Source organism: Cricetulus griseus, chromosome 3, assembly GCF_003668045.3.
Source record: "Cricetulus griseus strain 17A/GY chromosome 3, alternate assembly CriGri-PICRH-1.0, whole genome shotgun sequence".
Lineage (NCBI taxonomy): Eukaryota > Metazoa > Chordata > Mammalia > Rodentia > Cricetidae > Cricetulus > Cricetulus griseus.
Genome location: NC_048596.1, coordinates 78,607,644 through 78,632,407, shown reverse-complemented (window position 1 = coordinate 78,632,407; position 24,764 = coordinate 78,607,644). Strand labels below are relative to the sequence as shown.

At 43.9% G+C, this 24,764-nt stretch overlaps 1 protein-coding gene across 1 annotated transcript; it reads right to left on the bottom strand.

The window, feature by feature from the left end:
• Nucleotides 1-24,731, bottom strand: Ears2 (glutamyl-tRNA synthetase 2, mitochondrial). The gene is made up of 9 exons (XM_027410252.2): nt 24,541-24,731; nt 20,891-21,046; nt 15,034-15,223; nt 11,000-11,472; nt 9,529-9,637; nt 6,118-6,271; nt 5,907-6,037; nt 967-1,102; nt 1-385 (listed from the first exon to the last, which is right to left on the bottom strand). The coding sequence occupies exons 1-9, from the start codon at nt 24,677-24,679 to the stop codon at nt 287-289; spliced, it is 1,587 nt and encodes a 528-aa protein (XP_027266053.1). The 5' UTR covers nt 24,680-24,731; the 3' UTR covers nt 1-286.
• Between the last annotated feature and the right edge of the window lie 33 nt (nt 24,732-24,764).

Genomic DNA, 24,764 nt, shown 5'->3' with positions numbered 1-24,764 from the left:
GACTAGCCTGGTCTACAGAGCAAGTTCCAGAACAGCCAGAACTGTTACACAGAGAAACCCAGTCTTGAAAAACAAAAACTAAAAGTAAATGAAAAGAAAATCAGGACATAAGTTCAAGTTCATCCTTCCTAGAGTCAGTGAGGTGAAACAGGGTAGGCTTCCAGAAGGCTAGCTGATGAGGGTAGTCAGAGAATCTGTTTCTAGGGTCCAAATGGGCCCCAAGCCTCTTGATTTCCTCAGAATGCAGTTTCCATGTGTAGAGGCCCTCAGAGCCACCTTGATGGTCCTATGTATTTTCTCCTTGGCTAGAAAGCACCTTCTGGATTCGCTCCTGTACTTCCTTTGGGCCCAAGGACACCATCATCTCAGCCACAGGGGGTCCTTGCTAAAAAAGAGAGAGAGAGAAAAAAAAAACTGTCTTTTTGCCTTGAACTGCAGAAGGAATTCATGGCTGGTTTCAAGGTCTCAATTTGTAGAAGACAAAGCCCCACCCCACAGCCTGCAACCCCAGGAGAGGAGCCTGTATTTATTGTATTTTCTTTTATCTAGGGTGACTTTTGTTGTTTTTATTTTTGCAGGGCTAAAAGAGCTTCATGAATGATAGCAAATAATTTAGCACTAAGTTGTAACCCAGCCCTACTCAGTCCTACTTGTCTGGATGTTTTTCCCATTCAATTGGCTCCCAGGAGCTTGTTTCTGCCCTTGGCAAATTAATAATCTGTCTATTATTCTCATGATCGCCAAAGAGACAAGGATCATATGTATTCTGTTCATGTCATCTCCACTGTAACTATCAAAGTGCCTGCACACAGAAGATGCTCAGTGGATAAATGATGGAAGTGCTTGTGTTTCATTGGTTTATCAAGCCCTGGACTGGCTTTAGTACCAGACTGTGAACATTGGCTGGAAGGGTCAAGGAGTCAAGGAGAGGCTGTAGACAACAGTACAGTTCAGGCCCCATCTCACCAGCTGTCCACTGAGGGTCATTCGGAGGAGCTTCATCACACTGCTGTATTTGGTGTCTTCCAAGCCTTCTGACAGCTTCTTCAGTTCTCTGTTCACCACATCCTGAGTTAGGTTCAAACCTGATCTCCCTAAAAGCCTAAAAGAGAGCCAGTCTGAGCTGCAGGTGATGGTCATGATTGTAATCTCAGAGCTGGAGAGGCAGAGCCAGGCCAGCCTGGTCTACAGAGCAAGTCCCAGGATAGCCAGGGCTTCACAGAGAAACCCTGATTTGGGAGGGAGAGAGGGAGAGGAAGAGAGAGAGAGAGAGAAAGAGAAAGGGAGAGAGGGAGAGAGGAGGAGAGAGAGGGAGAGAGAGAGAGAGAGAGAGAGAGAGAGAGAGAGAGAGAGAGAGAGAGAGAGACTATAATGGACATCCAGGGTAGGAGAGGAAGGGTTAGGAGACTGTTATTCACCTACAGAACACAGTTTTATGAGGGTTAGGAAGTTTACTACATAATCTACGATAGGCAAAAATGATGGAACCACATATATAGGGGGGCCCATGAAAGTAATAAGATGTAACTAAAAGGACAATGCAAAGCCAGTGAGATGGCTCACTGGGTAAGAAAGCCTGCTACCAAGCCTGATGAATTGCGCTCAATCCCCAGATCCCACATAGTGGAAGGTGAACTAACTCTCCGAAAGTGGTCCCCTGATTTTCACATGCTGATTTTCACATGTGCGATGGCATGTAACTTCCTCATGCACACAAAGTAAATATGTGTGTGTGTGTATGTATGTGTGTGTATAAAGTTAAGAAGTCACTATAAGAGAATTTGCCAATTGTCATGTAGTCACTATGCCTCTATTTTTTACCCATAAGGCAGGGGCAATAAAAGCACATGTACTACACAGAGAAGTAACAGAGACCTAAAATATGAACAGCAATAAGTAAAGCCCTGAACTCATGGCAAACACTCAAAAATATTGGATACTGTGTTTCAATAAAAGCTTAAAACTTGCCCAGCAATAATAGCTCAGGCCTCAAATCCCAGCGTATTTGGGAGGCAGAGGCAGGCAGATCTCTATGAGTTTGAGGCCAGCCTGATCTACAGAGCAAGTGCCAGGACAGCCAAAGCTACACCCTGTCACAAAAAACCGTGTCACCAAAAAACAAAATCAAAAACAAAACAAAACAAAAGAATGGGTAATTTCTGAGGAATTACTTGAAACAGCTTCAAGATTTGTCACAGGGAGTATAACACAGAGGAAGAGAGAAAGAAAACATCTGGAAACATCAGCTCCAGGTACAGCCCTGCTGTCAACAAGCTAGGCAGAACCTCTTTTTTCCATAAACAGACACATGAGGATCTAAACTCTACTGGGCACCACCAACCACGTCCTGGTACAAACTAAGCCCTTTCCCAAAAGCATGTTTGAGTTTTGAGTGGTCCCCAACTAGTAAGAGATGGACTTGTAAACTATCCATCCCATCACTGATTGAGGCAGTAGGTGGGTACATTCCACTGCAACATCCCTGGTTCCTTAGGATTGTATCTCAGGGGCTGAAGAGATGGCTTAGCAGTCATGAGCACTTACTGCTTCGAGAGAATCCAAGGTCAGTTCCCAGCACCCATGTCAGGTGGCTTACAACCACCCTTAACTTCATTTCCAAGGAATCAGTGCCTTTTTGTAGACTCCATGGACACACACACACACACACACACACACACACACACACACACACACACACACACACACACACAAGACAAAAACAGCTGGGCGTTGGTGGCGCACGCCTTTAATCCCAGCACGCAGGAGGCAGAGGCAGATGGATCTCTGTGAGTTCGAGACCAGCCTAGTCTGCAAGAGCTAGTTCCAGGACAGTCTCCAAAGCCACAGAGAAACCCTGTCTCGAAAAACAAAACAAACAAACAAACAAAAAAAAGACAAAAAAAAACCCCAACTTCTAAAAAAATAGGGCAGAGGTAATATACCAATGCTGCGTGAGCAGAACCTCTGCTCCTGATGGGGTCCACATCATGGTGCTCTGAGTGCCAGCTCAGTGTGGAGTAGTACTGACTTAGGAAGTAGTCTTACAAATGATTTGAAGAAACAGCTTCTCAGTATACACAACTTTCCTTAGCAACTGCCAGACTTCAGCAAATGATCACATGAAAAAACAAGGAGAAGAAGGTCATCGCCTGCTACTGAGTCAGCTGGCACTCATCTGTAGACCGCCAGCTTCTAGCACTGGAAGAAAAGAATCTGTTGTTTATAGAAGCCTACAGTATTTTTATCAAGCATTCTTACTGAACAAAAGCCAATCATTAACTGGGCACAGGTTCACTGCTGTTTATAAAATGAAGGAGATGAAACACTAAAAACATAAAATGCAATATACGAAGAAAATGGACACTCCCCAATGTCACTGCAGTCAAGGAAGGGGGCTGCCAAGGAACAGAAGGGCAGGCTCCAGGAAACTACTAATGGCACCCCAGGACATGTTAGAGCTGGTTGAGAGCTTGGCACTAGCACAAAAGTGGTCTGGTGGTTCCTGGGCACTAGGGTGTCAGCCTTCCCGACTTGAGTGGGAATCCCAGTGTCTCTAAAATCTAACTCACGACAAGGATGAGAAATTGAGACATAGTCTTGGTGAACTAGAATTAATAGTTAGAGAGATGGTTAAAAGCATATATTGCTCTTTCAGTGGATCTGAGCTTGGTTCACACTGGGTGGCTCAATGTATCTCTAGCCTCCACACGTATTGCATTCACATGTACATATCCACATAAACTTTAAAAAATGCTGGATTCAGTACTATAATCCCAGCATTTGGATGATGGCACAAACAGGTGGATCTCTCTATACAAGTTTGAGGCCAGCCAGGTCTATAAATGAGTTCCAGACCAGCCAAGGCTACATAGTGAGATCCTGTCTCAAGCAACAACAGAAGCAAACAACAAATAGACAAAACGAAAGAAAAAAGAACTAAAGACCCTACTATGGAATGTACCAAATTACTGACAATATTAGTTCTTGGGTACTGATTGGGGATGGACTTGCAAATATGCTTAGTAATATCCATGCAAGGTTAGTTATTGTATAGTTATTTCTAAAAGCAAAGTTTGGAAGCAACCCCAATGTACATAAATAGATGGACTAAATTCTTGTTGAAGTGGTATTACAAGTAAAGTTAGTCATAGACAGGAATAAGGAAACTTTCAAGGATTGGACAAATTTAGGCATACTACAGCTGTGTACAGTACTCCATGCCTACAGTCTCAGTTTCCTGGAAAGATGAAAAGAACTCATGTTTGAGCAGTTTGGGACTAGCCTGGGCGACATACAGTACCTATATCTTAGAAAAAAAAAAAAGGAAGGAAGGAAGGAAGGATGGAAGGAAGGAAGGAAGAGGGGCTGGAGAGATGGCTCAACAGTTAAGAGCACTGGCTGCTCTTCTGGGAGACCCGAGTTCAATTCCCAGCACCCACATGGTGGCCTTCTGTAATGGGATCTGACTACCTCTTCTGGTGTGCATGAAGACAGAGCACTCATAGACATAAAATAAATAAATACATCTTTAAAAAAAAAAGAAAGAGTCAGGCGTTGGTGGTGCACGCCTTTAATCCCAACACTCGGGAGGCAGAGGCAGGCGGATCTCTGTGAGTTCGAGGCCAGCCTGGTCTTCAGAGCGAGTGCCAGGATAGGCTCCAAAGCTACACAGAGAAACCCTGTCTCAACCCCCCCCCCAAAAAAAAAGAAAGAAAGAAAGAAAGAAAGAAAGAAAGAAAGAAAGAAAGAAAGCAAGCTGGGCGGTGGTGGCGCATGCCTTTGTCCCAGCACTCCAGAGGCAGGTTGGTCTCTGTGAGTTTGAGACCAGCCTGGGCTACAAGAGCTAGTTCCAGGACAGCCTCCAAAGCCACAGAGAAAGCCTGTCTCAAAATACCAAAAAATAAATAAATAAAAAGCAAAAAGTGCTTAAAACACCCAAACATTACCACTGTACGACACTTTTTGGGCAAAAGTAGAAAATAAGAATTATGAGAAGAACTAGGCAGTTGGAAGAAGAATACACCAAGGCATAACTGCACACCACCATGTCTGGCTTCCAAAATCCAGGTTTAAAGCCTAGGGTTAAGAAGTTCTGGTGTATACACCAGACACAAAAATGGTGCACAGGCATAAATGCAGCCAAAACACTCAGATGCACAAACTAAAACTAAACAAAGCCAGGCAGTAATGGCATATGCCTTTAATCCCAGCACTCAGGAGGCAGAGTCAGGCGGATCTCTGTGAGTTCGAGGCCAGCCTGGTCTACAGAGTGAATTCCAGGGCAGGTTCCAAAACTACTGAGAAACCTGGTCTTGAAAAACCAAACCTAAATAAATATTTAAAAATTTAATTAGAATCAGTACTTATCCCTAGCATAGGAATGGACTTTGGGAGCCCATCCCACATGGAGAGATACTCTCTGAGCCTAGACACAAGGGGGTTGGCTTAGGCCCTATCCCAAAGAATATGACAGACTTTGAAGACACCCCCCCCATGGAAGGTCTCACCCTCACTGGGGAGCAGAAAGGGTATGGGATAGGTAGGGTGTTAGTTGTGGGGGCAGGGAAGGAGGGGAGGGAGAGGGACCTGGGATTGACATGTAAAATAATTTTCTTTCTAATTAAAATTAAAAAAAATTAAAAAAATTTAATTAAAAAAATCATTTTATTGCTACAGTAAGCCAGGTCCTCTCTCCCCTACATACAGCTGAGGAAAAGGAAGCTGGGAGAGGAGCCACCTGGGCCTTCCGGGTTGCTGTCCTTACCTCAGAAGCCAGGGAGAGAGCATGCTTTTAGTTTGTCATAGTTTTGTGATGGGGTCCAAGAGCCAAACATTTGGTGTAGAGAAGCTAGGGCAAAGAGTGGGAAGGGTGTGTCTAACCCTTAGTCAGGTGTGTGAACACTTACCCCAGCAAGCGTTTGACAATCACGTCCACCTTTTCCGAGTCAATGCCCAGCTGTGATCTATGGACAGCAGGGCGAGTCCATAAGTAGGAGTACACTGGGGAGAGCAGATCCTGAAGGCGGCTGATGTGGCCCTGCAGAAAGCGGTAGTTACCACATGCACTGGGAAAGCTTGGGAAATACTGGAAGGAGAAAGGAGGCCCTAAAATCGTACCTGTCGCAGCAGGATGATTCTCTCCAGATATGCTGGGTCCAGAACATCCTTGTCTTGCAGTTGATTCCCAAATGCCTCCTTTACTAGGGTCTGCAGCTTCTCCACCAACTGGGGTCTCTGGGTCTCATTGCTTACCAGCCGTTGCAGGTGCAGCCTGGGGGATAAGAAAAGGGGATGAGCTGGTACCAGTACCCCAGGACTATGTCAAACCTCTTCCCTCAGGACAGCAGTAAGGATTTGAAGACTGTCACATCTTCAAATCTCATAGGTAAAACATAATTTTTTTGTATGTATACAAGGAGCAGGATTTAACGGAAGTCACAGCCAGCCTAAGTCCAGGCAGACATGATATGTTTTTAGTGTTTTTATTTTTACTTATTTTATTGATTTTTTTTTTTTTTTTTTGGACAAGGTCTCCCTATGTATCCCAGGCTGGCCTCAAAATTACAGAGATCCACCTGCCTCTGTAAACCAAGTAAAGAATAAAGGTGTGCAACACCACACCAGGCATTTTTAGTGTTTTAAAAATAGTAGGTGACCTTCTCTTGTTACTTTTGAGGTGGTAGGAAGCAAACTCAGGGCCTCATGCATGCTAAGGAAATATTTTAAAACTAAGCTACAGACACCAAATAAAACTATTCTAAGCTAGATCATAGTAAGGAACATTCTGGCTATCCCTGTGGAATGAGCAGCTCTGAGTGTACAATGCCCTGGCCATAACCTTAACTGGCTGGAGTAGGCTGGATCCATTAGACTCTACAGTCCTCCAGCTGCCCTGGCGCTCTCCTCCTTGGTGTCTTGACAGCCCCTCTCCCCCCACACTATCACCTGACCACTACAGGCACCTGAGTTTATACAGAAGGATTCAGGAATGTGCTTTCTAGCCTCGCTTGGATTATGGAGCACTGATATAAAAGGAGAGGTAGAAAACGTATCTGAGCAACTGAACAAGCGGCTGTTTCAATGAAGTACTGGGCTTCAAAGCTGGGGCTTTCTTGTCAGTTCAAATTTCTCTCTTTTCTGGAGTCTCAACTCCCTGATTTTCTTCTTCTGAACAATAAAGCCTCCAAGAGTCCAACACTCATACCAAGCCCAGTCATCTTCAGTCCTTTGTCTCTTTGACAGGACTGGAAGGGTCAAGGAGACTCAGAGCAATACAGAACCAGGGACCATTCTAAGTCCCGTGGTCCCTTATCTATGTGACAGAGGAAAGCCAAGTAGTAAAGTGGCAACAGCTCATAGAGTTGGGACTGGGAAAGTCTTGAGTTTAAAGCCCACCAGCCAAGTGTTTGCAGTAACTCACACAGTCATTGGAAAGCTAGGGAGCCTTGGCACAGACAGGGCCTAGAAGCCACCCATTCATGGGCTGCAGACCTGCATGAGTCTGAGGCTCCTGGTATGTAACAGGATAGAAGATAAAACATTATGGGAAGCTATCTGGAATGTAGACTGGCCAAAACATTAAAAACTTTTTGCTTTGTTTTTGTTATTTGAGACAAGTTCTATGTAGTCAGGTTGGCCTAGAACTCACCATCTTCCCACCTCAACGCCCCCCAGTGCTGGGATTATAGGCACATGTAATTTGATTGAAAAATTCTTTTTTAAAGAGTATTACAGACAGGAGGTGGCGGCACACACCTTTAGTCCCACCACTTGGGAGGCAGAGGCAAGTGGATCTAAGGCCAGACTAGCCTGGTCTACAAAGTGAGTTCCAGGACAGCCAGAGCTACACAGTGAAACCCTGTCTCGAAAAACAAAAACAAAACAAAAGAGTATTACGGAAAGCATATGAATGTAATACAGAAACGATAGAATCTCTTTAGCATCAAGGCCAGACAGAAAGAAGGAAAAATAAGCCAGAAGTGTCTCCTGGCCATGATGAATTGATACACAAGTCCAACTCCGGGACATAATCAAGCTAAATGAGTCTTAATTACTATTCTCATGTTATTTTACTACCAGTATTTACTGCTACTGCTGCTGGGACATGTTACGATAAATCTTTCTGCCAAAAGCAGCCTGAGCCCCACCGCCACGTTTGCGCTTTACGCCAGCCCGAGTTAGGGCCCAAATTAATACAGAAACTTGTATTAGGTTCAAATGCTGCTTGGCCAATGACTAGGATTCTCATCTGTTAGCTCAGTCTTAATTCTCATAAACCTATATATTTTATAAGACTTATCTTAAAGAGGATGCCTTTTGCTGGCACCCTCTCTTGCTGGTGGCTCACATCCTGCCGCTCAAGGAGGATAAGGGGAAAAAGGAACAATTCCTGTTTCTCCTTGTTTAAATATGAGTCTCCTTGCTATGTCACTTCCTGCCTGGATCACCACTTCTCTATTACATTTCCCAGAATCCTCTTTGACTCCTAGTCCTGTCTAACTTGCTGTCTCATTGGCCAAACAAGTACTTTATTCAATAATCAATAAGGTGAACATACACAGTACATTCCCCATCATCTCCTCTTTTCTGTCTAAATAAAAAGATAACTTATCTTTTATAATAACTGAAGAAAACTATAACCATAACTATCTGTCTTTAACTCTATCAAAGACCACAGAAGGATAATATATAAACTCTAGAACTGACAGAGACATCCGCTACCTGAACAGTCACTCAAAGTTCCTCTGTAACGTTGGGGCATCCATCTTTAGCCTGTAGGCCACAGTGTGTCTGGCACACTTCTCCATTTTAACAGGAACCCTTCAGTATTGTCTTGTTTTGTAAGTTCAGCAGTCACAGTACATTCCCCATCAGGGACACTAATACACCTTCTAATATATTTACTGTGTCTCTGAAGTAAGTATGGCAGTGGCATGCTGACAGAAACATCTGAGGATAATTCAGCTTGGCTATATTAAATTTGTGAGCATCAGTCCTAAAACACTTCCCTCTCCAAGCAGACTCTTTCCTCTCCCAGTCTTTTTGCTGACCCTTGGATTTCAAGTAGGCTTGGAAAGCATCACACAATATCTCTGACCAGACTTCCATTTTCCCCTTTAGCAATTCTGTGGAATAAAAAAAAAGGTGTTGTATTGCATCTGACATGCTAGCTTACATTCACTCTTGTAGGCCCCATGCAAGAGATGCCTCAATGCCCACTGTGTAAATGTGCTAGTCACTGAAATTCTATCTTGGACTCCATATAGCTAACACATAGTAAAATTACAGAACTGATAGTCATATACTTAAAACAAGTGCAATTGAGTCAGTGTGCTGGCACACTCATGTAATTTGAGCATTTGGGAAGTGAAGGCAGGAGGATAAAGATTCAAGGTCATCAATGGTCTACTTAGTAAGTTTGAGGCCATCACGTAACCAATCTGGACTAGAATTTACAATTCTCCTATCTCAACTTTCCAAGTGCTGGGATTATAGGTATGTATCATAGGGCTTGGCTCTCCCACTTACCTATTGAATTCTGGGAGTTTCTCCAGGTCTAGCAGGGCTGAGTGGCAGGTGATCCGGGTCAGGTCAAACTGTGTTATCAGCTCCGGCAGGGTCCTGCCCATTTGGTTCTCTGCAAGTCAGGCCCACTCAACTGCTCAGCTCCTTCCTCATCTTATCTCTGCCCTTCCTTTTATCTTTCTTGCTGCATTGCCCAGGCTGGCCTACAGATTTTGGTCCTCCTGCCTCAGTTTCCCACATAGCTGGAATATAGGTGTTGGCTACACTGCCCTGCTTTCTTCCCACTTTCACACACAAAGGAGAATAAGTGAGCAAGCTGTAGGCTCCCCACATTTGGATCAAAGCCACATGAACAGTGTGCCCACTGCCTAGCTACTCCAGAGCTTCTGGAGTGCTTGGCTCTGAATAGTCTGGCACCAGCATGTCCTACAAACTTCATACTTAATGCTAAAGGTGGAACCTCCGTGCTGGAAGCTGCTACTTTTCTGTTTCATTTGAGAAAGGACCTTGGTATTATATAGTCCAGACTGACATCAAACAAGCAATCCTCCTGCTTCAGCTTCTCTAGTGTTAGGATTCCAAGTGTGTAACACCACACCCAGATGGAAAGCTGTTTCTTTTTTGAACATTTTCTCCCTTATTTTTAATTTGTGTCTGTGTGAATGAGCACACACTACTCGAGTCTGCCCAGAGGCCAGGAGAGGGTGTTTGATCCCTTTGACACTGGAGTTACAGATAGTTGTGAGTCATCTGGTATGGGTGTTGGGAACAAATTCACACTAGCAAGAGCTTTTACCTGCTGAGCCATCTCTTTAGCCCCTTGGAAGCAGCTTCTTTATGAGCAGCAGCTCCCTTTTGTATAGTCAGATGGCACCATGGTCAGGCACAGGCTTAAAGAACTATATCCTTTACTAAGGATGTGACTCTGGCAAGTTACAACCTCCTTGAGCCTCAAAATCACCCTAGAAACTAGGATTATCAAATTACTGTCACAAGACAGTGGGTTCTTCAAGGTTTGTGTTCTAAACCTTGAATAAGCTACATTCACAGCAACACCAGTAACACTGTTAGAGCTCATACTTGTATAATTATAGTAATCATAAGGTCTGTGGCTTTTGGGCTTATGGTGTGGCCAGACACTGAGCTGGTTTCTTATATTTATAAGCTCACTGGCTCCTAATTAACCCTACAAGGCATATCCTTAGCCCTATCATATGGACAAAGTTAATGAGACTCTAGGTCTTTGGGGCAGGGACAGTGGCTACTGTAAGTTCCATTCCATCAACAACAAAGTTGTGTGGAAAACCAAAGAGTGAGGGAACACAGTAGTGTGACTCAATAAACACTGTTGACTAGAATAATGAACTTGTCCAAGATCATGTGACTGATAGGTGGCAATGCTGGGACTGACAAGCAGATCGGCTTGTATTAAAAGCTCAAGCTCAGTCACATGACCACTCTGTTGCATATGTACCTGCAAACCCCGAGCCACAGTTGGTGATGATGTCAAGCAAGGCTTCAGGCAGAAAACCAGCGGCAGCAAAATGCTCCAGGAAAATGTCCTTTTGCCTCTTAGACAGCTTGCTACCATCCCTGTTGAGGAGCAGGGGCAGATGAGCAAATTGAGGTGGCTGCCAGCCCAGGGCCTGGTAGAGGAGCAGGTGCTTAGAGGTGGAGACGAGCCACTCAGAGCCCCGCAGCACATGGCTGATGTTCATGTGGTGGTCATCCACCACACAGGCTAGGTGGTAGGTGGGGAAGCCATCACTCTTCAGGATAACTGGATCCCCCTCCACACTGGCGACTTCATGCTGAGTCCAGCCATATACAAGGTCCTGGAAGGCTGGTGCTGCTTCCTCCAGGCGGAAGCGGATAGCAGGCTTGGGGTCCATGGCCAGCTTCTGGGCTACCTGTGCCTGGCTCAGGTTCCGGCAACGATTGTCATACCTATTAGGAGACAGAGTAGGAGAGTAGATAAGAAAACATCAATGGACAATATCCCAAGTTCTGTTTATTTTTTGTTTTTGTTTGTTTTTTGAGACAGGGTTTCTCTGTGTAGCTTAGCTTTGGAAACTGTCCTGGAACTTGGTTGGCCTGGAACTAACTCACAGAGATCTGCCTGCCTCTACCTCCCCAGTGCTGGGACTAAAGGTGTGTACCACCACCACCCAGTTCTCAAGTTCTGGCTTTTACTTGCAGTGCCAGGCCCTGAGAATGTTAGTAAGCACTCTTACCAAATGAACTATAACCCCAACCCTCACCTTTGATTTCTGATAGCTTATGACCTCGGGCATCTCATTAACCTCTTGAAGGGATCTCTTCTATCTAGAATGGTTTTAAAAACAAAATTGTGTGGTGTAACATAGTGTGGCAGACACTAATGTTTGCTGTCTTGTCACTTTCCCTTTTCCTTTCCTAAGAAGGACATGGAAAAATGCTTAGACAAGAGCAGGCTTACAATGAGTACAGACCATGTTGCAATCTCATGACCTAGTGCCAGTGATCAGCCTAGATACGAATATAAACCCATTCATTCTATTCATTGAGAATCAAAGAAAACAACACTTGGTAGGTAAGAAGGGCTAGGGTCCCAGGAAAGATATTTCTCTTCAACAAGGTTAAGACACACCTGTAATGGGGGAAAACCCTCCTTTTATACCTTCCAGGTGTACTCTGTGGATGCCACCCTCTGAGAAGCCATGTTGGAACTGTTAACCCTCAACACAATTAAGGGAGAGATGGCAAGGCTGTCAGCGGGCAGGGTAATAGAGAGTTTACCACAGAGCCCTGTTATGCCAAGGCTGCTCCTCTTACAGAGTAGTCATCTACCACCAGATTTCCACAAGATGTAAAAGGTCTGCGTGGCTCACATCCTCCTTACTCAAAGTAGGGGTGTAGACTACCAGCATCACCTTCACTTGGGAATCACCTGAGACACCCCAACTTTAGACCTGCTAAGCAAAAATCTACAGGTTAACCATAAGCTCAGATGATACATCTACTAGAGAAAATACAGGGAGCTGTTGTTGCTGTCATTTTAAAAATTTATTTTATCTTTTAATTCTTTCTATTTTTGGTTGATCACACCTTCAAAAATTGTTATAAAAATTATATGTATGTATGTGCACATGAGAATGTTGCCTGTAGAAGCCAGAACCATTGGATGCCCCTGGAGCTGGAGTGATAGGTAGTTGTGAGCTGCCTAATGTGGGAGTTGAGAACTAAACTCTGGTCCTGTGCAAAGCAGTTGAGTTCCTAACTACTAAGCCAACTCTCCAGCCCCTTAGTTTGCCACCTTTTTTTTCCCTTTCTTACATTTCTTTTGTCAGGGTATTTTATCAGAGCAAATAAACTAAGACACTATCCTACACACATATCACAAATGCAAATGATGCGTTCAATGTTCCCTCACTGTATTGATCTCTTTTCTATTGTGACAAAACACCATGGACAAAGCAACTTATAAAAGAAAGCATTAAATTGGGATTATGGTTTCAGAGGGTTAGAATCCATTATGGTGGAGCAACGACATGGAACAGCTGAGAGTTCACATCTTAGCAAGCAGGAAGCAGAGAGAATGTACTGAGAATAGCTAGATCTTTTTAAAAATTTATTATTAAAATTAGAAACAAGCCTGCTTCACGTCAATACCAGCTCCCTCTTCCTTCCCTCCTCCCCCACCCCCTCATGGCTAGAGTTTTTGGAAACCTCAAAGCCCACTACTAATGACACACCTCCTCCAAACAAAATCACACTTCAAAGTTCCAAGGTAACTAAGGATGACCCTGAACTCCTGATCCTCTTGCCTCTGCCTCCTGAAAGCTGGGATTACAGGCAAATGTCATCATGCTAATGTCATAAATGGAATATGACAGTAGGTAAGAAAAAAATATGGGCTGATATAGAAGCTCCCTCAAGACAGATGTGTAGTATACTGCATACTACCATTGACTAGAAAAGGTACTAGTAATTCCTGTTTGTCAGCATAGGCACTGATCACCAGCTAGTACCAAACCCTCTTGAGAAGGGAAATGAATAGCCAAAGGGAGAGTTAAGAGATATGCTTCTGCATATTTTGGGGTAGTTTACATATCAAACATAAAGCTATAGAGATAGCTCACTGGGTAAGGATGCCTCCTGCCAAGACTAATACCCTGAGTTCAATCTCCATATGGTAGAGAGTACCAACTCTTGAAAGCTGCCCTTTGACCTCTACATACACACTGCAGTATATGCTGCTCCTTCATAAAATAAGTTTAAAAATGTAAAAAGAAGCATAAGTATTTAACATGACAAGTTGTTTAGATTATTTTTATGGGTTTTAGTTTTGTTTTGTTTTTTGAGTATGGCCACACTGTGAAGACCTTACTGGCCTGGAACTTGTTTTGTAGACTAGTTTGGCCTTAAGTTCAAGATATTCGTTGACATCTTGCCACCACACCAGCTACTTTTACTATTTTTAATTTTGGGGGGGAGGGGCTGGGGAGTTAGTATGTTCATGTGAGTACAGGTGTTTATAGAATTTGGGTCCTCTACAAGATCAGTAAGCTTTTTTTCTATTTTGGTTTTTGAGACAGGTTTTCTTTACACAGCCCTGGCTGCCCATGGAACTCACTATGTAGAACTGCTTAGCTTCAAATTCACAGAGATCTATATGCTCTGCCTCCCAAGTACAAGGATTAAAGGTGTGTGTCATCACACACAGTAAGTAAGTATTCTTAACTACTGAACACTCTCCAGCCAGAAAAAATTTCACGCATTATAATAAGTTATTATTATGATTACAAATAATATTGCCTGAGGTGCAGTGTAGCTAGCAGCTTCTCCTACAGCCACAATGACTGTGATTCCTGCCTCTTGGCATTCATGCTTTACAATGTCCTCCTTCTAAGTATGGACTGAACTCACACTGACTTCTTTTTAAGGAACAGAACAAGTGGTAAGATGTCACTTCCACAGTTAGGTGTATTTAGTTGCCAGGTTATGAGCTGCCCTTTGCAGACCTGTATGGAGATAGAGTAGAGTTGGAAGAATGTTTGCCTAGAATGTAACTGGCTATTCATTTAACTTCAAGCACTACCAAAAAGATAAAAAGAAAGGGAGGTCAGGAATTAGCTCACTTGTAGAGCACTTGCCTAGCAAGCACAAGGCCCTACGTTCAGTCCTCAGCTCTGGGAAAAACAAAACAAAACAAAAAAACAAAAAACGAAAAGAAAAAGACAGACAAACCTTGTGTGTATTTTGACAGTTTAGTTAGTTAGAGGAAACATACCTGACAAGCAACAGACAACTAGTAAGACTCTCAGGCTGCCAACAGCCTCTGGGGAGAAGATGGATATGAATCCTCCTCAGACAAAACTCCAGAGAACTGCAGGCTTGACTTCAGCCCAACAGCAGCTTTGAAAGACAAAGAATCTAGCTAAGCCCCACCCAGATGCTTGACCTGCAGGAACAGAGAATCAACAAAACCAGCTTAGGGTGGCATCCAAAGTGGGCTGGGGCTCTCACCGGGGTGTCTGCCGGTTCCTTAGGGCTTCCTTCTTCAGGAGCTCCAGCCGCTGTGGTGAACAGAAACAGGGATAGGCAGCTCCAGACTTCAGCAATGCGTCTGAGGCCTGTGCATACAGTGCCAGCCGCTGTGATTGGATGTAGGGCCCTGCAGGACCACCCCGACGGGGACTCTCGTCAGGTGGGATGCCTGGAGCACATGTAGAGAATTGTCAACACACAGTAACACCAGAAAAGCACAAAGTGCTCTCCCCCACCCCCCAAGTATTCATCTGGGTGCTTTACATACACATTGAACTTTTTGTTTGTTTTTTTTTTCTTTCCAAGACAGGGTTTCTCTGTGTATAGCCCTGGCTGCCCTGGAACTTGCTCTGTAGACCAGGCTGATCTCGAACTAACAGAGACCCAGCCTATGTTACACAGCAAAATCCTGTCTCAAAACAAGAAGGAAAAATCACATACATTTGGGGCACAGAGAGATGGCTCAGTAGTTAAGAGTATTTACTGCTCTTGCAGAGGACACAGGTTTGGTTCCCAGCTCCTACATGGAGGCTCACAACTACCTGTAACTCGAACTCAAGGGGATCTAATACCCTTGTCTGGCCTCCATAGGTTTCTGCACTCATGTGGTACATACCAGATCATGCAGGCAAACACACACACACACACACACACACACACACACAAAAACACACTTAACCAGGATAGGCTCCAAAGCTACACAGAGAAACCCTGTCTTGAAAAACCAAAAAACAAAAAAAAAAAACAAAACAAAAAAACAACAACAACAACAAAAAAACCCACACTTAAACTAAGCAACCTCACTGGAAGTAGATAGCTAGATAGTAAGTCCTATTGCTGAAAACACAACAAAATTTTGCTGCAGGACATTCAGATAACAAACAGGAACTGACCTGAAAACTTCCTCCTTGATAAGTAGGCTTTCATAGGATGGAAGATGTAAAGCAGGCCACTGAGGAAGAAAACAATGGCATCCCTGCAGCCAACTGTGCACACTACAATACTGGCCCACAGGCAAGACGTGTCCCAGTGGCACAAGAACAGCATGAAGGTTATAGAGGTAACTAACTGCTTTTGGATCAGGTTTTAGGTGCTGTAAACCTGACCAAAAGTCCATAGTCCAGGAGGGCACAGGCCTTCCAGAGGAATCTATTATTGCTATTTTGCTAAATGACAAGTTGTCAAAATGCCTTCTAAATCTTTATGCCTATACCCTCAACCTTATCAGGAAAGTTCCTCTTTCAGTGGTTAGCACTTAATGTCACAACTCATAACAGGTCAGAGTGCTGAGAATAAATGTCTACTAAGTGCTCAGCTTGAATGGAACGTCTCAGAAAAGCAAAAATAACCTAAGAGCCAAAAGATGAGGAGGAGTGATGTAAAATGCTGTCTTGGGACATGATATGACCATTGCACTCATGAACTCCCTGCAGCTATGATTACCTGCAGAAGATCAAGTTAACATTCTAACATACAGTACCATCTGGACTCACTGGGTTATTTATTTATTTAAAAAAAAAAAAAAGGAGAGGACATGAAAAGGAAGAGTGGGATGTGTTGAGGGTACCTGGGGTGAGGGTGGGGGTGGGAGTCGGAGTCGGGATTCTTAGCAGAGGAGGAGGAGGTGTTAGGGTGCTTATAATCAGGATACATTGTTTCATGTACAAAATTCTCAAAGAATAAAATGAGAGATACTCTGTGCTAGCTAGTTTTATGTCAACTTGACACTGAGTCATCACAAAGGAAGGAACCTCGGTACTGGAGAGATGGCTCAGCAGTTACGAGCACTGGGTGCTCTTCCAGAGGCCCTGAGTTTAATTCCCAGCAACTACATGGTGGCTCATAGATATCTGTAAGGAGATCTGGTACCCTCTTCTGGCCTATAGGGATACATGCTGGCAAAACACCGTGTACATTAAAATAAATAAATAAATAAATAAATAAGAAAAATATACATACATATATTTACATATATATATATATATATATAATATATATATATATATATATGAACCTCAATTGAACTTCCATAGAGCCTATAGGACATTTCTTTCTTTCTTTTCTTTTCTTTCTTTTTTTTTTTGGTTTGGTTTTGAAACAGGGTTTCTCTGTAGCTTTGGAGACTGTCCTGGATCTTGCTCTGTAGACCAGGCTGACTTCAAACTCAGAGATCTGCCTGCCTCTGCCTCCTGAGTGCTGGGATTAAAGGTGTGCACCACCACCGTTGGGTAGGGCATTTTCATAATTAGTGATTGATGTGGAAGGGCCCAGTCCATATTGTTGGAAGTCGACCCTGAACAAGTGGTCTTGGGTTCTACAAGCCACAGGGAGCAAGCCAGGAAGCAGCACTCCTCCATGGCTTCTGCATTAGCTCCTGCCTCCTGACCTGTTTTGAATTCTTGTCCTGACTTCCTTTGGGAAGCATAAGTCAAATAAACCCCTTCCTCTCCAAGTAGCTTTAAATCATAGTGTTTCATAACAACAATATTAACTCTACTATACTAGGGCATACGCTATTAAAGGGAGGAGGGACCCACAACCCATTTTTGGGACCCTTTCTTACAGCAGACAGTTGTTAGTTTACTTCTCAAAAAATGCTGCTTGCCTTTAGGAAAAGACAAACATGGTGTGTATGTCTTATGGCTCCAGCACTCACAAGGATCAGGCCATCCTTGGATACACACTGAATTTGAGGCCAGACATGAGACACTGTCTCCACAAGAAAAAAAAGAAAGAAACAGACAGGGAGAATAGAGCAAGGTTGAATGAGGTAAATTTGGGGATCATTTCCAATCAAGATTTATTATTTTTAAAAAAGATGTTCGCTGGGCGGTGGTGGTACACACCTTTAATCCCAGCACTCGGGAGGCAGAGGCAGGCGGATCTCTGTGAGTTTGAGACCAGCCTGGTCTACAAGAGCTAGTTCTAGGACAGCCTCCAAAGCCACAGAGAAACCCTGTGTTGGAAGAGAGGAGAGAGAGAGAGAGAGAGAGAGAGAGAGAGAGAGAGAGAGAGAGAGAATAGAGTGTGTTTGAGTTTCCTGGATCATCCTGAACTCCTATGGGCTCCAACTAAAGACAGGCACTAGAGAAAGTTAACACCCTAAGGAAAAATACCAAGATTACTTGAAGACATATACTCTCACTTCAGATAATTATTCACTAGGATCTAAGTTCCTAAGTAGCAGAAACCCATTTAATTTTAGCTTTTATTAGAGAAATTTTAGTATATATGTATTTAGTTGAAGTTCTAACTCATTAAGATCACTTTAATCCAGCTGCTTGCCTCAGCCATGAAAGTGCTAGGATTACACATATTAGCACTACACCCACCCAGAATATTTTTTAAAAAAACAGTACTGGGGCTCCAACCCAGAGCGTGTACATATCAAGCAAGTGTTCTACCTCCGAGCTGCGTCCTGGACCTGTAATTCATCTTTAATCTGATAGTAAGTTGTGATAAGGATTCTAGACAAAGGGCTGGAGAGATGGTTCATTGGGTAAAGTGCTTGCTGTGTGCAGGTGTGAGGACTTGAGACCAGATCCCCTGGGGGTTCACTGACCAGGGGTTCTAGCCAGTCAACTCTGGGTTCATTGAGGAAGATATAGCTCAGTGGTTAAGACACTGAGTCCCAACACTTTCTTCTAGCCTCTATGGGTACTGTATGATCATGGAGCACATATGTACATGCAGACAAAACATCCATATACAAAGAAATAGATTGTTTAAAATCTTAAAAAATGAAGTAGAGCCGGGCATTGGTGGCGCACGCCTTTAATCCCAGCACTTTGGAGGTAGAGGTGGGTGGATCTCTGTGAGTCGGAGGCCAGCCTGGTCTTCAAAGCAAGTGCCAGGATAGGCTCCAAAGCTACACAGAGAACCCCTGTCTGGAAAAAAAAAAAAAGAAGAAAAAGAAGTAGAAAATCCTTGAGGAAGATGCCTCTGGCCTCTACATATACAACATATGTACCTGCAGAGTCCAGAGAAAGAGTAACAGGCTGGAAAACTGAGAAAATTATGTTTTGTTTTGTTTTAAAGATTTTTTATGTATTATGCATATAACATTCTGCTTCCATGTATATCTGCACATCAGAAGAGGGCACTAGATCTCCTAAAGGATGGTTATGAGCCACCATGTGGTTGCTGGAAATTGAACTCAGGACCTCTGGAAGAGCAGCCAGTGCTCTTAACCTCTGAGCCATCTCTCCAGCCCAGAAAACGGTGTTCTTGATGGGGTCGTTTCTCTGGGCATTGAGTCTTGAATGAAGTAAGGGGCTAATTCTGGCTATGGAGAGTAGATGGAATCAGATGAAAAAGTTCTGTGGGAGAAAAGTAGCGTTGGGTGAGGAATGACAAGGAGGCCAGTATGGCCCAAAGACTACAAGAAAGCAAAATGTCTGGAGTGGAAGGGCAGCAAATTCACCCCGTAAAATACAGGCCCAGATGAGAACTTCAACTTGATGGGCCTCTTGCTGGATCAGGTACTGTGTGAGGCCCATGGGGAGTTGATCAAAGCTGTTGCTCCTGTCTTCATTGAGCATCCACTGCCACACTGTCATGTAAACAGGGCCTGCAGTGCTTGGTCCTCATGTCTTATCACAGAAATAGAAAAGTTACTAAGACCACATCTTGTACTCGTTTTGATTGGCTCACAACAATGTGGTTTAAAAATAAAGTAAAATAAGCTGAGCAGTGGTGGTGCATGCCTTTAATCCTAGCACTGGGAGGCAGAGGCAGAGGCAGAGGCAGAGGCAGATGGATCTCTGTGAGTTTGAGGCCAGCCTGGTCTACAGAGCAAGTTCCAGGACAGGTTCAAAGCTACACAAAGAAACCCTGTCTCAAAAAAATAAAAGAAATTCAAGCTTAGGCTTAACAATGGACAGTGTTCATTAAAAAAAAAAAAAAAAAGAAAGAAAAAAAAAAAAGCGGCCACTGAGGTGGCTCAGGGGTCATAACTCTTTCAGCAAAGCCTGATAGTTAGAGTTCAAGCCCTAGAATCCACATTATAGAAGGAGAGAAACAACTCCTGCAAGTTGTCCTCTGATGTCCACACAAGTCCACACACACAAATAAATGAAAACAAAACAAAAGTAAGATAAAAAAGGGTTAGGGAGAAGACAAAGAAAAAAAAGGAGGGGGAGTGTTCAGTCGGGCACTGTGGCATATGTCAACTTTAATTCTAGTACACAGGAGGCAGAAGCAGACAAAATCTCTTTGAGTCTGAGGCCAGCCGTGTCGACATAGTGAATGCCAGGACTACATAGAGGGACCCTATCTCAATACATACATACATACGCGTATATGTGTGTGTGTGTGTGCGCGCGCGCGCGCACACACACACTCTCTCTCTCTCTCTCCTCCTTCCCTCCCTCCCTCCCTCCCTCCCCCCCCTCTCTCTCTCCCTCTCCCTCTCTCCGGCTTTCTGGTTCTCCTTAGAACTGTGAAGCTGGACAATTTGAGGTCACATTCTCATGCGAACAGGAGCTGGCACTCACAGGCACCGTCTCCTCTGCAGAAGACCCTGCTTCTTCATGTTCACCACAGGTCTAGTCGTTTATTTCCCAGGAGTCTGTTTCCTACCCTGGTCTCTCAGGGAACAAACTTAAGACAAGAGCAGGTATTCCACAGCAGCTTTAGATCTTGGCTTCAGAGAGCCCTGCCGTGTTTTTTTTTTTTTTTTTTTTTTTTTTAACAGGGAGCACCTGTCACCTCAGACTGGGCAGATTTATCTATTTTCCCAGGAATTCTCATTCTCCACCTTGAACCCACAGAGAAGATCCACAGCCTCCTTCTCTGCTTCAGGTTCCTCCTCAGACTCCTTCCTTGCCAGCCTCACCTGCCCACTCCAGCATGTCCTCAATGTTTTCTGCTGCCCTTGGTACCAGTCGGCTCTGATCAGTGTCCTCCAGCCTCAGAATGAAGCTCCCTTGGTGCTTCTTGGCAAAGATGTAGTTGTAGAGGGCAGTCCGGAGGCCACCCAGGTGCAAGAAGCCTGGTAGAAGATAACAAGTCAGAGAGAACAGGGAAAACACTAGATCATGGGCCTCAGTTGAAGTACAAATAAGAATGTCCCAATGAACTGGGCATTGGTGGCACATGCCTTTAATCCCAGCACTTGGGAGGCAAAGGCAGGTGGATCTCTGTGAGTTCGAGGCCAGCCTGGTCTACAGAGTGAGTGCAGGACAGGCTCCAAAGCAATACAGAGAAACCCTGTCTCTAAAAACCAAAAAAAGAAGTCCCAATGAAGTTTTAAGACCAAGAAATGGCCATGACTGTCCTATTTCTTTGGTTGACACGCATACAGACTGTCACTGAAAAGAACACAGTGGGGATGGAGAAATGGCCCAATGGTTACAAGCAATGGATGCTCTTGCAGAGGACCCAGGTTCAGCACCCAGCATCTACATGGTGCCTCATAACTGTCTGTAACTCCAGTTCCAGCAATCACAATCTTCTGACCTCAGCAAGTCCCACACATAGGTGTGGTACACATACACACATGCAGACAAATTACTCGTAACATAAAGTAAATAAATCGTAATGACAACAAAAAGGAAAAGTAAAGCAGGGTAGCTGACTCCACTCAGTCCTTCATCTTGGGAATGGAAGAACACCCAGGTGTCAGGTCTAAGAGCTTGTCATCACATAAAAATGCTCCAACTCTTCCTGAGCACCCTCAGCACTCAACTTTGACATTTGCCTCAAGGCAAAGTTTCACCAGAAGGAGAAACAGCATTCTTTATCTACTTGAAAATATCCATCTGAAAATTATTTACAGACGCCAGATCACACTAGCATTTAAGTTTTATAAATCTACTGATCTATTCCAGGGGGAGAGGGTGGCTAACTTCATGTTAGTAACACATCTAAATCCTATTTTAAAAACTACATTTTTCATCTGTACTCTACATATGATACTTAGCCACATCATGCAATTTCAGTTTTTCCTACTTGAGATTTTCACCATAATCGCTAGCTATAAGTGATTATAATTAAAAGTAACATTTAATTTCACTATATTTCCCTTTACTGGGGTTTAAACTCTACAAGTATTGCTACTGACTAAAAGTTTCAAAATTACCCAGGTCTGTCACTTCCTCTTTCCTCTACTTTCTTTGGTCCAGCCCAGGGCCCAGGATCTCCACTATCAGGTCATTTACATTTATAATGACCTCATCTGCATTTCCAGGTACCTAAGGCAGCATGGGACAGGAAATGTTCTGGGTCCCAGGCAGACTTGGCTCAACACTGATTCTATCTGAGACCTTCAGCAAATTATAGCAAACCCAAAAAACAAGTAGTTCTCAATGGAACTGAGTCTCAGGAACTTCAAAACAGAGACCAAAAACTGAAAATAACACCCCTCACATCATATACAGCTGGATTCAAAGTCTACATTCAGGGGCAAGGTAAATGGCTCTTGCCAATAAAGTTACTGCTACAGGAGCATGACTACCGGAGTTTGGATCACCAGTGCCCACATAAATGCCAAACATCCAGCTGTTAAATCCAGCACTGGCAGTCCACTGACCAGTCAGTTTAGTCGAATCAATGGGCTCCAGGTTCACTGACTCTTTCTCATCACTGAATGAAATTTTAAAGAGCCCATACATGAAATCTAAAAGAGAATTCTCAGTCCATCATTAAGAAGTTTCTAATTCCTTTGGGAATTCGTTTAGCTTTCACAAGTTTCAATTTACTGATGTTAGTAGGCTTAAAACAAAAAATCAGGCTGGACCTGTTGGTATAAACCTTTACCACTCTGGAGGCAGAAGCAGGTAAATCTGTGTAAGTTTGAGGCAACAGCCTGGTCTATACAGCAAGTTCCAGGCCAGCCAGGAATACAGAAAGGTCCTGTCTTAATAAAGCATGAGGTTTATCATGAGGTTGCTATGATACCTAAATGTTGACCAAAGCAGAACTTTAAGTCAGGTCTGGTAACTCACACCTGTAACTCTAGTATCTGGAAGGCAGAAACAGGAGGATTGCTGCAAGTCTGAGTTCTAGGCCAATCATGGTGATTCAGTAAGCTGTTTCCAAACCAAAACAAAAATTTAAACCTTCAATTAATTTTAGTTATCACAGTGATCTATCTACACCGATTGACAACTCCTTGCCATTTAGGCTTTTCCTGCCAGTGAGCAAAGAAATGAATATGATAATTGCAGAAAAGGCTACTACTACACATAGCCGACCTTGCTGAGTGGCTCAGATGCACTGGCTCAAAACCATCAGACAGGTAATATTAGCCCTAGTTGACAAATAGCAAAACTAGAACATAAACAGAACAGATAACGTTGCCAAAATGACACATCTAGGAATGGGCAATTGCAGAAATATAGATGCAGAAAATGCCAGGTCTTGGTGCCCTATTTCTTCAAACAAGGTTAGCTAGCATTGCAGTACAGGTCACAGAGAAACGGGAGAGTTGAGGTAGAAACTTACAACCATTTGGTAACCCATTTTATATCCACTAAGTTTAACAAAAAGAAAGAAGCTTTTATTTTTTATGTTTTCTAGATACCCATTTTTCCTAGTAGTTTCATTTATATTAGTCTTAAATACAGAATCATAGCTGGTAATTAAGAATCAGAGCTTCCACTATATATAGTTTAAAAAGTTCCATGACTTATATTGCCTGCCAGAAGTAATGTATCATTCTTGTGCAGCTGGGACTCTGTTACAATGATCTTTTTCAGCTGACCTTGGGCCTGGAATGAAAGGTCGCTCAGGGTCAAGAGGGCAGGTGACTCAAGTTAAAGGAAGGTTGGGAACTTGTGGTGAGGAGGGTAGGTGATGACAATGTTTCTTTTTTCTTTCTTTTTAGTTTTCCGAGACAAGTTTCTCTATGTAGCCCTGGCTGTGCTGGAACTCTCTGTAGAACAGGTTTCCCTCGAGATACGCCTGTCTCTACTTCCTGAGTGCTGGAAACAAAGGCGTGCGCCCCACCACCCAGCAAATTGACTGTATTTCTAACAGGGTATACACTGGGCCTGTTTTCCTTTGGCTTGCTAAGCTTTTAGCAATAATAAATCCGGGCCACTGTGCTATTTCCTCTTAGGTTACAAACAGGTCTCGACATTTGGCTCTCAACTCAAGCGTTTACTTCAGTAATGCTTTCTAGGGCATCCTATCCGGCTCCATTTCCAAAGTGACAAATACAACTCCAAAATTATTCTTGTGTTTGTCGTGGTCACTAGAATGCCGGTTTCCTCAAAGCAGGAACCCTAACTTTTCAATGACCACTGCATTGTAGCGCATAGGCCTTGGCACAATTTATATGCGCTACACGCTGAGTACAGTAAAGAACAGCGACAATACAACAAAGAAACTTCCAGGAACCCGAATCACTTCAGGTCTTGGGCCTCCATTTCCGTCTCTGTAAAATGGGGTCGCGCAGACTCCGGAAGGCACTCTTTCTGGAACATTCGGGGGCGGAGACAGGAGGGTGGGCTGCGGCGCGCGCGTCACGTCCGCCAGGATTACCTGTGGGGCTGGGAGCGAAGCGCACTCGCACCGTGGCCCCGGGATCTGGGCCCAGACTGGCCTCCCGGCATCCCACGCTGTGGCCTAGGGCCACGGCGCGAGGATCGGCCCGCAGAAGCCTCTTGAGGAGCGCCGCCATGTGAAATAGAAACACACACGTGGGCTCCTCCGCTCGTCACTTCCGCGCGGCGGGGTGGGTGGGGGAAACTCATTCTAACCAATCA